At 48.6% G+C, this 13366-nt stretch overlaps 5 protein-coding genes across 5 annotated transcripts; 1 reads left to right on the forward strand and 4 right to left on the reverse strand.

Moving 5' to 3' along the window:
- Positions 1–287: 287 nt before the first annotated feature.
- On the reverse strand, positions 288–523 carry BU25DRAFT_409099 (uncharacterized protein; the record flags this gene model as incomplete). Its single annotated transcript, XM_033705981.1, has 1 exon — positions 288–523. A coding segment is annotated over one exon (194 nt), but the record flags the coding sequence as incomplete, so codon positions are not given.
- A 1342-nt stretch (positions 524–1865) lies between these two features.
- Positions 1866–2512, reverse strand: BU25DRAFT_299408 (glycoside hydrolase family 18 protein; the record flags this gene model as incomplete). Its single annotated transcript, XM_033701962.1, has 2 exons — positions 1866–2056; positions 2113–2512. Coding segments are annotated over 2 exons (591 nt in total), but the record flags the coding sequence as incomplete, so codon positions are not given.
- Positions 2513–3877: 1365 nt separating this feature from the next.
- Positions 3878–4196, forward strand: BU25DRAFT_17697 (uncharacterized protein). Its single transcript, XM_033700870.1, has one exon. The coding sequence runs from the start codon at positions 3945–3947 to the stop codon at positions 4134–4136; it is 192 nt and encodes a 63-aa protein (XP_033563374.1). The 5' UTR covers positions 3878–3944; the 3' UTR covers positions 4137–4196.
- Positions 4197–4855: 659 nt separating this feature from the next.
- BU25DRAFT_337597 (glycosyltransferase family 2 protein) lies at positions 4856–6742 on the reverse strand (the record flags this gene model as incomplete). Its single annotated transcript, XM_033702683.1, has 3 exons — positions 4856–4938; positions 4993–5659; positions 5711–6742. The coding sequence occupies 3 exons, from the start codon at positions 6740–6742 to the stop codon at positions 4856–4858; spliced, it is 1782 nt and encodes a 593-aa protein (XP_033563375.1).
- Positions 6743–10022: 3280 nt separating this feature from the next.
- On the reverse strand, positions 10023–10567 carry BU25DRAFT_17710 (uncharacterized protein). The gene has a single exon (XM_033700872.1). The coding sequence runs from the start codon at positions 10462–10464 to the stop codon at positions 10309–10311; it is 156 nt and encodes a 51-aa protein (XP_033563376.1). The 5' UTR covers positions 10465–10567; the 3' UTR covers positions 10023–10308.
- Between the last annotated feature and the right edge of the window lie 2799 nt (positions 10568–13366).

The following is a 13366-nucleotide window of genomic DNA, read 5'->3' on the forward strand; positions in this document are numbered from 1 at the left end:
GTTTGGTTTTCAGCATTTTATTCATTTTGGGGTTAGCACTGTCAGCATTTTATACTAATTGGGAAGGCATGCCAACAACAGCCTACAGCCAGCAGGGAAATCATTTTTTTTGGTAGCAATAGATACCATAGGTCTACAAGTAACTTCCCTGTGCAAAAATAGCAATATTATGTAGTTGTTGTTGATGTACAGGCTGTTGTGTTAGGTGTCAGCATTTTATTCATTTTGGGGTTAGTGCAGTCTTGGAGCAACCTTACCATAATAGGAACTACACCACCAACCCCCATATCTTTAACCACGAATAGCGCTACAACCACAGCACCTACAGCTTAGTGGAAGGTACCGTTATACTTTGCAAAGTTACCTCTATCAAGCTCTACCAAAAGAACCTCAACTTTTTTCTTGAACCTAACCCACATTTCAACACTTGAAACAACTGCTAGGCAGGCGTAGATGACCCCGTATCCACCGCGTTTGGTAGGGCCTTTCTGCCATGGAACCAGCTCCTCGAGATCACTCATCTCGTCCGCAAATTGAAGGTGCTACAAGAGCCTCGCTGGTAGGTTCTGAACAATAAAGTAGGACTTTCTTCCAAGGCTACTTGGCTGATCGGGAAATCTCAAGATTCAAGGGAAATGGAGTGGCGGGCTGGCGCTTGCCGAAGGGCACTCAGCTGCCTTCAGCTTAGACGGATAGTTTCAATTTGTGGCTGCAGCTGCTGCACAGCCTGGTGGCGCGCACACCGGCGACAACTCCACGCAAAGGAGGCATGCAAGCAAATGGCTGCGAATAGCTTTACACTAGATCTAACACGAGTGGACATGCCCAGGGTGCGTAATTATTTGCGACAGCGCGCCTCAGGTACTCTCTCCATTTTCGATGCAGCGACATGACATCCCGGAGTCACCAGTACGCAAGACTGCCACGTGGGCGTGACCTTGCAGCTTGCGTAGGAGCGCTGCGCCTCAGGCGCCGTGGAGGTGAGCTTTGTGGAGTGCGATGTTGGTCTGGAAGGATCGATACGTCCATGCCGTCATTTGTGTCTTCGCTCCATTGCCGCCAACCTCTTGCGTGTTCATGCCTCCCCACCTGTCCTCCTCAACATTAAATACATTACCCAGCGAGCTCGTTAATATTGGTAGTCTGCAGCTCTGAAGTGCCTATAGAGATGCGTCCTGTTCTCCTTCTCTTTTCCTCTCCGCGTTAGCAGCCGCTCTGCTGCTTTTGCGGTAGTTGTGGCGATGCTGCTGCTGCTGCTGCTGCTGCTGTTGGTGCAATTGCAATAAGAAATTGCGACTACAAATCGCGACTGCAACTGCGACGACGAATTGCTCCTACTGACCGCAACTGCGAACTGACGTGGTATTTTTGGGTGGCTGGCTTAATCGGGGATGGTGACTTCCTAAAAGAGTTTAGTTTTGGAGTAGGGTCTGTTCCATGTCGCCATACCTGAGTAGGTCTATACTCTATAGATTACTCTACTAAAAGAATTCTATAATAATAGCTATCATATATAGCTGTACAACCTTGTGAAGGTAGTTGAGAGGTGCAACTACTGACCGTGCGTTACCAGTGACCGGTATATGGCCGAGCTTAACGTTTTTAACAACATCAAAGAACGTGTCCCCGTCTTGAGTTGTGGTTTGCATGGCCATGGTTCCGTCCCAAAACGTAACGCCTCCAATGCACGCACCTGTAGTAGCCACTGCATCTGCCATCAAAGCCACCATCCCGTCGGGAGGGATATATCCGCTCCCACCTGAATTGAAAGCAAGAAGTGCGACACGGAGCTTGAAGAAAACATGCGAGCCAGATAAGGTGCTGCACCACTTCTTAAGACTGGCGTTGAACCCGGAAGATCCCCAGTTACAAGATTTGGCGTTGTAGAATCTTACTGACACAAAATCAACCTCTTGATACAAACCCTCAGGCACTGGATCCGTGAAAGCGCAGGATACGCATGTGGAAAGGCTGATTTGACTCTGGTTGCGAGTAAAAGCTTGGCGAAGAGATTGTGCGAACACATCGAAGTAGTCAGGCGAACCGTTTTCATGATCTGTGATGATGTTCATGATCAGAGTGGCGGAAATGAGGACGGCTATTGCGACTTACCTAGATCGAAGCCATCTACTGATACGTCTGGAAACGGCTGGTAGACTTGGGGTGATGTGGTATTACCGAAAAGTGACCACAACTTATCGGCTGCATCCGCGGCATCTTGACGGCTTGTGAACGTGATCGACGATGATGCACCTCCGATCCCGATGAAAACTTTCTTGCCCAGACCTTGACATGATGACATTTCCTTCGACCGGTATCCACAGCTGGAATTCATTGCCGCCTTGCCAGGCGTCATGTTCATGCACCCTGCTCCGAAGTCGAATCGCGGGAAGCCGCCGGGAAGGGAGAAGTCAACTATCCACCCAGCTATCACGACATCGAGCTCAGGCTCTTTGCAAAGATCCAGAATGCTAGAATTACGATTTCCTGGTGTGTGGCCCCAGTAAGCCACGACTTCGTTCGCATGGCTGCCATCTTGATCTTGTTGCGCCCGAAATAGCGTCTCAGCCCGACCAGACACTCCATTACTGTCGAACGCTAGACGCTCTCCACTGCAGCCAGTGAACCAAGCACTGAAAGCAAGAAGAACTGAGAGAGAGGTAGGAGCTCTCATTGTGAGGCCGTCGGTGTTTTTTGAAGGACGATGATCTTGACGAGGTACCGAAGATGATTGCGAAGCGAGCGTAGCGAGTGTGTGAGGGGTTGAGAAGTTGAATTACTAGTTCAGGAGGAAGATCGGCGCTGAGCCACAACTTGATGTTCCTACTAGTGTGACGCTAGTAACTAAGCCTCATCGATAGGCGCACAGGCTGCCCGGTCGATCCATCTAGCCATCACAAATACGAAGGAGCCCCTTTCTTTTAAGCGATTACTTGCAGAAACACCAAAACTACTTGCCAAGCTTAACTTACTATAGCGCTACAATAATAATATACTACGTTATTTTAGTTAGGTATAACGTACCTTACGGGTAAGTTGGCCACACGGGTGAGTCGCCCACACGGTGGAAGGAGAATAAAGTCTACCTCCTTGTTAAAAAACCTACACATACAGCAACCAACAAAAAAACTAGACAAGGCTAAGGTTAACTTATACCTTAAAGCTACTTTAAAATTAACAACTACACTCTGCAGCAGTACAAGTGTGTAAGAAAGAATAGATTTAGATATAAGAATTACCTGTTTGCAGCTGTCTATTTGTAAAATAAGCTATTAAGGTGTTAGTGTTACTACGCGCCTCTATATCTGTGCCGCGTTGGCGCATAAAATCAAAACATTGCAGGTGACAGCAAACAACAGACAGTCGACCCGAATCTCCAGTAACCGGCAAGATGCTCTAATCTTTTAGCCTGCGGCTTGGCCAAGCGGATTAGCCAAAGAGGTTACAGCAGAATAAGCTGTGTTGTCCTATTTAGGTTAAATTGTTGTTTTAGAGTTCGTAGTGCAGCAGCTTAGCAACAGGCACAACGCACAGCCTTGTTTTCTTACCTTTATTTTTACAGCGTCTTATCTTATTGCATCCTTAGGTTCACACCCTTAACCCTTCTGGCAATCTTTCGAGGCAACTGAAAGCTTGCTCGCATAGAACTTTAACAAGATGGAACTATGTTTCAAGATATGCATACATTGCCCCAGCCCTGCTGCTAATTCTTCCTGGTGCTGTTGCGTGCACCCTTCTTCAAAGTGACTCTGCACCGAACTCCCCAGCAGCGTGCTTCGATAAGGCCAATCACGCCACCCATGCCCCCATCCCTCGGTCCGGCACCATTCCAACTCTCCTTCCCAATACCCCTAACCCGCTCCTAAACTTAGAGTATCATCCCCGCACTGTGCAACATAGGAAAACTCGCCAGATGATACCCACCCCTCAGCTCGCGCGCGCCAATGCCCGCCATTTACTTACTAGCCGCATTCGCGCTGATACTTGTGCCTTTCTTCACTCCGTATCGCTGGCACATGGGGCTGCTCATCCTGCCAATCCTACTCTCTGCTTGCGTGCTCGCGCCGTGCTATACCTTCAGCGACGTCCCGTCTGACTTCTACTACAGCTCGATTTTCATCGCCATACCTATGTGATATGTTGAGTTTGCTGTGAGATGAGGCTCTGGTCTAAGTGGGTGCAGCGAAGGATAAGAGAGACGGCCCGGCGCAGCCTTTGATCTGATGTTTGCTACTCATTTTATGGTGTTCTCCATGAGCCAAAGATGCAACTGACTAGCTGGCCAAATGGACCGACCTGAGAAATTGGCTTAAGAGCGGGACACGATTATAAGGAACTATCAAGGTATTAAGGCAGCGGTTTAGAAACAATAACAAAAAGCTAATATCCCCGCACACACGTAGAAGGAGAGGGAATTGCTAGTATCCAAGTACATAAATACTAATCCGCTAGTGCGTTGCTTAGATAGGGTTGAGCGAACGGGAAGCCTTAGGGTCACGTGCATTTGGTAGATACAAGCAACAATGAAGCACTGTGTCTTGCCTACGAACCTGATTCTAAGAACAAAAGTTTTAGCACTCAAAGATTTGGATAAAACATGACCGTGACACCCGGTGAGAGGCCTTTTCTGAGACGTACATCTATAAAAAAAAAAAAAAAAAACCCCTCTGGTTTTCATGATATTTACATAGAAAATAATACAGTCTGAAATGATCTGACCGCTGATTATGAAGCTTTTAGGGATTGGTATCTCAAGCATAGAAGTTTTCGATGTAGGATATAGGAGGTAGAGTTAATAAAAGAAATAAGAAATGTAAAAAAGGTGGAGAAGAAGAAGCTCTTGGTGGAGGAGTGACTATCCTACTTTGGGTTTTTGTGCCTCAAGATCATCTGTTACGACGGAAGATTGACTTGATGTAACACCCGAAACACCCCAAACTATCATGCGTTAGCAATGTTGTTGATTAGGAACGGGTGCTCGGTGTGACTGACCTTGACTTCCCAGGTTCTTCATAACCCTGGTGAAGACTGTGATTGAGACGAACGGTGAGAAAAGTTTGTTGAGGAAGAATCCGAGGAATAGCTTGTGTCCTCGTTTTCTGAGCTCCGGCTCCAAGAAGATTGTAGAGAAAATGAACCAAAGAAGTGGAAGTTGAGTGATGATCAGAAGAGGTAGGATGTCGAAAATGTGGAAAACTTCCACTAGTCCCTTGATAAAGAGTATTGTGTTGACAACTCGGTAGTAGATCATGGTCATGCGTACCAATTCCATGGCAGAAGCGATGCGTGTAATGATCCACATATTGTTGCCAAAACAATAGAAGTAGTTGTTAAAATAAGCGTTGGAGCCCCAACGTCGTCGTTGACTTAGGTAGTGCAGTAAGGATTGTGGCGCGACTGTCTCGCTTACGGCATCTGGAACAAATATGGTGCGCATCTTCTTGCTCTGAGAGAGCATCGAATATGTCAAGCGACGATCTGTGCCGAGGTATTGTACCTGGTGGTGAATCACAGGGAGGCCGGTGACTGGTGCGGCATACTTGGTTATAGCACCAGCCATTTCGGGTCGTACGGCAACCATGGTGATACAACCTGGCAGGCAAGTGACCTTGCCTATTGTACCTTCGGCCATTCGCCGCACAAACTGCCCGTAGGTATACTAGATCTTGTTAACACGAACGATTCCGTATAAAAATGTGATCCCACATACCTGGTATTGTTGATACAGATTCCAAATTGACCATTCGTAACCAGGCTCAAGTTCAACCAGAACCAGACCGCATGCGGCAATCGCGTCGGGTTCATGAGAAAGAGCATTCGCGAGCTTGGCCACAGCACCCTGGCAGACGGTAGAATCGGCATCGGTACAAAAGACCATATCAAAACCAGTAAAGTTATGTCCTGCAGTCAGTTGTGGTAGAATCTCTGCCCAGATTTCTTCCCGGAGATTTTGTGTGTATACAGGCATGTTCTCTCGAGGGCTGTTGAACAGATCATGGCACATAACCAAGCTGTCCTTTTTGCCAGCATTCTGGAGCTTCTCGGCCACGAAAATGGGTACATCGTCGATAAAGCCAGCGACTAACCGTAGAGTTATCTTCTTTGACTTGGTGGTAACGTATGGCCTGGTCCAAGTCTTCACCACACGTGTCATGTGTGACAGGATATCGCGATGTTTGCCATCCAGAATGACACACATTACTTGGATGTGTGGATCTACGTCGTTGTGTCGGAGGGCTTTAATTGCTTTGATGATTTGCTCTTCGCTCTCAGAGTAGGTCGGGATGAGCGAAAGGATCCACTTGCGGCTTACTTCAGGCTTGGGATGGATGCGGTTCTTGATAGAATGATACATCTTGCTGCCCACGATCATGAAAACAGATAAGACATCTTTGGCTTTGACAAAGATCATGAAGATGAGTACGAAGAGTCCTGGATGCGTGAAGATGGCCACCAACGCGACAGTGATGTTAATCGCTAAGATGGTGAAGGCGAAAAAGAATCTTTGCAAACCCAACTCCCACCCTGTCAGATGCCTTGCTGGATCTTTGATTTCTGGAAGTTCTGGCCAGTCTTGACTGTAGTCCTTTTCCTTTTGGTACACAGACGATGTAGTGTATTTGGTATCGCAACTGTTCCCGGAGTTCCGATGGTAGTAGCTTTTTGGGGGTTTTGACTCAGGATGACCGATCTGGGTAGCGAACGTCGAAGCATATCCACTCAGTACAGAGTCCGAGGACATGGGCCGCTGATTATCATATCTTTTCTCGTTGAGCGTAGTTTGTGTTGTGTTCCATGCGGTGTATCTGTCCTGCGAGTCGGCATAAAAATTGGAAGGCGGATCGGTAAAAGGATTGGAAGGCGGATCGGCAAAAGGATTGGGAGAGATCTTGTCGGCAGAAGGATCGGGAGAGATCTTGTCGGCGGAAGGATCGGGAAAGATCTTGTCGGCGGAAGGATTGGAAGACATCTTGTCTATTGATAAAGACGTTCAAAAAAATGTTGAGAAAAGATGGTGGCTCTTTGTATCGAACACTAGGAGCGCAATTTTGATATGCACAACTAGGGGCGTATGGTGGATAACGATCGTGGTGCGAAATGATTTCTGGATGGTTTATCAGTATTTGTATATCATTGATGCCGTTTGGAATTTCATACCTTTACATTCACAGATACTGGTTGAACAAAAAATGAGTGTAATTGAAAATATCAACAAGACTGTAGGCTGCCCTTGGAAACTATGGTGGACTCTTGATGATCCAACTGTTTCAGGCCCCTAGCATACCGAAAGTCTTGTTGACAGAAGAAAGAGGGGACTCGACGATACTTTTGGATTGTCAAAAGCTGCACCCTTTCACTACAAAAGTCATCAGACATGTCCATCTTGATAAGGCCCGCCGTCTAAGATGGGCAACGCCACTACAGCCGCATGCATGCCGCAATAGTACGAATCAATTGTGGAACAACACCCATGCGCGGTCTGGCCGTCGCGTGTCACCGGTTGCCCCACAGGCCTCTGCACTTTCGGGGCGGAAATCACAACCAGGCTCGGCGATATGTGGAGATGACCTGAACTCTGGAGACTTAGTTCAAGGGAGCTAAAGTAGCTTCACAGATGGCTTGCGTTGGCCATCGAGCTTGTGCCTGCCAAGGCATCTAAGCCTTCAATTCCTGCACTACTTCCCGCTGCCCTGGATCAGTTCTACACAGACTTCTGGCTACACCCGCTCTGATGAACACGTGCGTATCTAGTGACACGACTTCTTCGCATGTGGCGCAACAACTATCTGTGCATTGAGTCCAGAACATTATTGATTATCAGCCATGAGCAGTGCAACGGTCGGGGACATCACACACAAAAGTTGTATTAGGGTTCCGTGGCTTGTCGAATGATGAAACCGTATACTGTGGTTGCTGGCATAGGTAGTGAACGTGAGTCATGGAGTGGCTGATGACAAGGGCTACTGTATTAAAACTTTTACAGTCTTGCAGTGGGCAGGTAGCAGACACTTAGAAATCTACCCTGTCCTGATTGGGTGAGGCTATCAATAAGAGTTCTCGCAGCTTCGGTCCGTACCCCTGAACGCCGTTCTCCACCTACACTATTTACGCCAACAACCACATAAGCTCAGCTAGCCACTTTGAAGAGTGAGCCCATCGCTCTCGTACCTTCACCATTGGCTTGGAAATTTGAATTGTCAATGGTTCCGAGAAGTTGAAGTATCAATGGATACCCAGGCCGTAGGTCGCAGTTCGCACTTCTCCATTGTTAGGTCGTGGGAATTGAAATGCAGTGTACCGGTAGACCGGTCAAGTGCTGTTGAGCAACTCCACGGCGAAGAATATTGTGTTACGCTGGAGGCATCAAGCCTACTAACCACTTTTGGAACCGCGCTTTCAGCTACGCTACGTGGCTACCTCTTAGGGGGTGGCGTGCTTGGCAATACCGCGAAACAACAGCCGACAGCGCCGCTTATACATCACCACAGCCTTGCGGTGACTAGCGATCCTAGTCTTCGGTCAACCCGAGAGGTTGTTACAAGCTAACGTTCCTTGCAATTTTGCTGTTGTATATGTTGATTTTCTTACAGTGTCCGTGCGCGTGACGCCCGGAGTCGCATACTCGCAGAAATGAGGCTGTAGAGCTACCTACAATCACTATTATCACAAGAATCTGTGGTGCAGTAATAATTGCAAGCTTGCGATTGATTTGCGCTGACTGTATTCACTAAGAAGGTCGACATCGCGGCCGTTGCCGGTGATGACAGGCGGTAGAGCTGTAGGTGCCTCTGGGCGCGCACCGCGATGGGCAGCGTCACTACATTGTTTTTGACGCTGGTTCTTAGGTATAGAAGGTTGCGAACCCTTTCTCTTGCCTTTCTGGGGCAATTGTATAGCTTTGGCAGCGTCGCGAGCCTCCTTCTGACGCTGATTCTGAACTGCCTTCTCAGCTGCCTTCTTCCGCTGCACCTTCTTTGCCTCCTCTTGCGCTACACGCTTTTTCTTCTCCTCCTCCTCTTCTTCTCCTTCTTCTTCTTCCTCGCCTCTCTGCCTTCGCAAGCTGCTCGTCCTCTTCCTGTTGTTGTTGTTGTTGTTGTTGTTGTTGAAAGCGCACCTCTGCCTCGCGTCGCTTAGTTAGTGACCAGAACATCATCTTACTCCGGAGCCGCTTCTCCCGCTGTAGAGGTAGTGTACTACTCTTCTTGTTGTGCTTTCTCTTGGTTTGTATTGCTTCTTTGAAGCCTTGAAACTCGTGGTGGAGGAGCTGATTTTGTACTGGCAGGTGGTGGAGGGTGCGGTGGAGCTTGCGGGATTCTCTACTGTTGTTATTCTTCACTGCAGCCTTAACAAGAGACTGTATCTTGAGCTAATCGTCGCCGCTATACACAGAAGTAGAAGAATCGGAGGTCTCTGCTGCCTCCGGCGTACCGTGAGTGAAGCAATCGAGTACTTGGCTGCTGTTGGGTGGGTAAGTTACTGTTACTTTGAAGGCGCTAAGTATAATTCTGGTAGTAAAGGTCTTCACCCAAGCCCTCCAGAACAAAAAGAAGAAGTCGTCTTTCTTTGCTGAGAACCACCCCAAGCCTTGCTGAGTGAACCGAGTGAGCTCAGAGGTGTAGTTCTGGGCTAGTGGAGCGAAGCAGGTCACGTCCGACGGCTGGAGAGTCTGTGTTGAGCGTGGAGGAAGAAAAGCCCAATAGTATTCGGTTGTCAAGACAGTACTTGACGAATCCATCGTTATATGGGAGCCGTCGCCATCTAGGATCAAGAGCCGATACTGTACCCGTAGTTTCTGCTTGGTGCAGCGGTCGAATATCTGTTCAAGCCAGGCCAGGCTAACGTCGTCGTTGGTCCAGCCTGTAGGTGACGTGGTGAAGTGCACTGAGTGCTGTTGTGGGATGATATCGTCCAATCAGCTCGATTGTATAGCCTCGCCAGTTGCCTCATATTTGATACCAGGTGGTAACGCACTCCCATAAGCACACACACAAGCTAACACTGTCACCCACTGTCAGTTACCAGCATATAGTGACTGCGTGACTTCCTTCCTCTCATACTGACGCTTGTTGAAAACGCGTTCTGTTGACCTATTAGTCACGCCGATCATGAAGCTTTTCTTGTTTGTATTGTACCGATTCTCTGGCTCAACGTTGTACTGGCAGTTCTGGTAACGGTGTAGAAAGTGGGTAACCCAGCTTTCCGAGAGAGTCTCTTGCGCAACAGCTTACGCGAAATCTCGTATCGACTCTCTTTTAGGTCGTAAGCAACGCTCAGTACGCCTTTGTTATACTTGACGAGCTCAGCTTTTTATTGTGGGTTGAGTTTGTGTTGCCCGGAGATCTTGTGCCTTCGCGACAACGTTGACCGGTCAACACCACATTGATCAGCAATTTTTCGATACACAAATTGTTCTCTAAGTTTCAGTGCATTCATGTGCGCAATCGCAGCTCGAATTGCAGTCATTGGTGTTGAGTCATTACGCGTTGAAGATTGGCAGAGGTTCTGGAGATCGGGCGCTACACGACTCCGGGCGTCACGCGCACAGACACAAGTAGCGATTTCCGGAAACGGCCACAGAATTCAATACGCGTCATTCAAAAAGCCCAATACTACATGTTCAGCCACTGTTCAAAATACATGAGGCTTTGTTTAGAGGGAGCTGAATGCAGCTCACAACGAATATTAAAACATTCTCGCCTCGGCCGCGTTAGTATTGAGGGTAAGCTGATATTAGTCAACCACTATGGATCCGCTATGCCAGGAAGCACTGCGAATCTGGCCTTGTGGGCTGATGACCTTTCTAGCGGCGGCAGCTCCAGAAGGAAATGATTCTAGGGCTTGTGAGATACATCCTGCATTGACTAGGTATCAATTCTCAGCTAGCAAGGGATTGAACGAACATGGGAGACACTAGTCACTCGGTTAAGCAAGCGCCAGTGGCTTGGCGCCTCTCTGCCCACCCTGCATCTACTGTTTTACAGCAACACTCGCAGTATCTCAACCTCAACTGCAGGACAGCAAACAGCCCATCAACCACCCATACCCACACCTTTACAGCGCCAGACACTGACCCGGGTCTGGGGCTAAGGCAGTGTAGCCGTTGAAGGCGAGTGTCGAGCAGCTGCCTTTTTTCGGTGGGTCTCGGTTGCGGAAAGAGTTTTGTTGGCGAAGCGCACCTTGACGGCTGGTCCGAGTTCCAGTGCTCGGTCGCCATACACAGTAGAGCGCTCTGATGCAGGCTGAGCCTTTTCTGGGGCGAAACAGCAGGGCCGAGTCGTTCGAAGTTTGTAACGCCTGCCAAAACGGGCGATGGTCTCGTCTATGGGACTACCTAAGTGAGCGAATACAACAGACCCATATTTCTGCTTCGAGGTACTTAGCGGTCGCCTTGACCGCTGGCGCTGGCGCCGAGGTAACGATAGCCAATTCATACGCCGAGCTCGCTCGTGGCTTGCGCAGATACGGGTGCTGTCACTGTCACGGAACAAGCTCATGCCGCCCTGGACCTCGAGCACCGCCCTCATTCGCAACCTGGCATTGTCGAAGACGCACAATGGCAGTCACGCCCAACGGGCCGGCCCCATTCACCGACCACGCCGGATGACGCGAAGCCGGTCAGGATGTTGCGAGCGACGCAACGCACCGAAAGAGCACAACTAGCGTCCACCGCAGCATTCGTCAGGCCTTCGCCGGTCGAGCTGAGCCTGCCGCTAACAAGGGAACGGAGTACAAGGGGTGGCCCTGAACGGACTGGAATACGAATGTCTATGTAGATCCTAGAGGAACTAATGAGACTCGTCAGTTGTAGGTATTAACCATTCAGAAACCTCCAGAAACTTCGATGGGGCACTGCGTATTTCAGTCCGTTCAGGCACCCCCCTTGTATTCTGGCCACCAATTAGACTGCCACCGTAAGGACCCGGCCGAGGCTCATCGATCTGGGGTCTTGCCATCGGAGTACCACCTGCCACCATGGCACAGCTTCTCGCACTTTCAAGACTTCTATGCGCCTGGGCCACGGCTTCAGCTCGTACGCTCAGCAGATCGGCATCGACACAGCTGTGCTTCCAGACTGGGTCCGCGGCAATGAGCGATTGCCATATGTTGTCAACGTGCGCGTTCTTGGAGCCGTGCAGAAGCCAGTCTGTGGAGCTGAGGGTGTTGCAAAGACTTTCGAACACGATCATGCCATTGATCCAGTCGAGGAAGCGAGGAGAGCAATTGTTGGCGCGAAAACAGGCAGAGACCCCCTAGATAGTGACGTGATCGGTCCCGATATATGAACAAACGCAGCCATCTTATGATGCGTGCACCAGTCCGTGACGCTCGTGGCTGGTAACTAAACAACTTTGATGCCATTAAACATCTCTGTATCGCTGTTTCCTAAGAGTCCGCCTATCAGAGGCAAGGCGAATAGTTCCTACGTTGACAGTGACATACTTAAGTCGGCGACATGACCTTACACTTGCAGGTCAAATTGATCACACCACTTTCAACAAGAAAGATGTATTAGAGAATACACAGTTTCCCTTCACACATAGCATGATTCGTCTAAGATCTGCGCAAGAGCTTGGATTGATCACTTCTTATGACACTTCCATCTCTAATCGGGAAGAAGATGGCCAACTCAATGCCGTCATCTGCATGGAGATCAGCAACGAGATGACCACAACGACTGGCACAAGCATCGGCGTGAGCATCAACTTGGACATGGACAAGCGCGACATCACTCAGGACACAGATATTACGATTGTTGTTAACTGGTCAGGCGATGCAGTGATTAGAATTTTCTGGGTAAATAGACCCTTAATACACCGAAGAAGACTGAGGCGGCCTTTTCCAACCTTGCGGCCATAACTCCTCAGTAGTTGTACGTCATTCTGCCCAAATGTACCACGTTGAAGAGCTTCCATGTGCAGATGGCGAAGTGAAAACCCTTCGACTACCATAATGCTGGCATCTATACCAGCTTGCTCTTGAAGCACTACATGAACTGTTTGTCGGGTGGTGTTGTTGTGCGAGGTATTGGCTCTCAGGGGTTGCTTTGTAGGGTCTTTGTAGGGTCTATGTAGGGTCGTTGGTTTAATTTCTTGTCTCCGTAGTGTCAGAGTTATTCGTTCTGCTGTCTTGTGTTTCAGTATTGTGTTGTTCCGTGTCATGGATTTTTTTTAATTATTGGCTATTGGGTTTTGAAGCAAAGGATTAATGGTGCAAAAACGGCAGCGGAATACTGGCCAAGAATTACTTGAGGAGATTCATTTCAAGAAATTCCAGAGACAGAGTCAATTCGCAGATAAAATAATGCTTTTGTCCTAACATCTGATTTTGCCTTCAACATGAAAGCTTAACATGAGTGAAACTCGAT

The sequence above is a fragment of the Macroventuria anomochaeta genome (assembly GCF_010093625.1).
Source record: "Macroventuria anomochaeta strain CBS 525.71 unplaced genomic scaffold BU25scaffold_10, whole genome shotgun sequence".
In the NCBI taxonomy this organism is placed as follows: Eukaryota; Fungi; Ascomycota; class Dothideomycetes; order Pleosporales; family Didymellaceae; genus Macroventuria; species Macroventuria anomochaeta.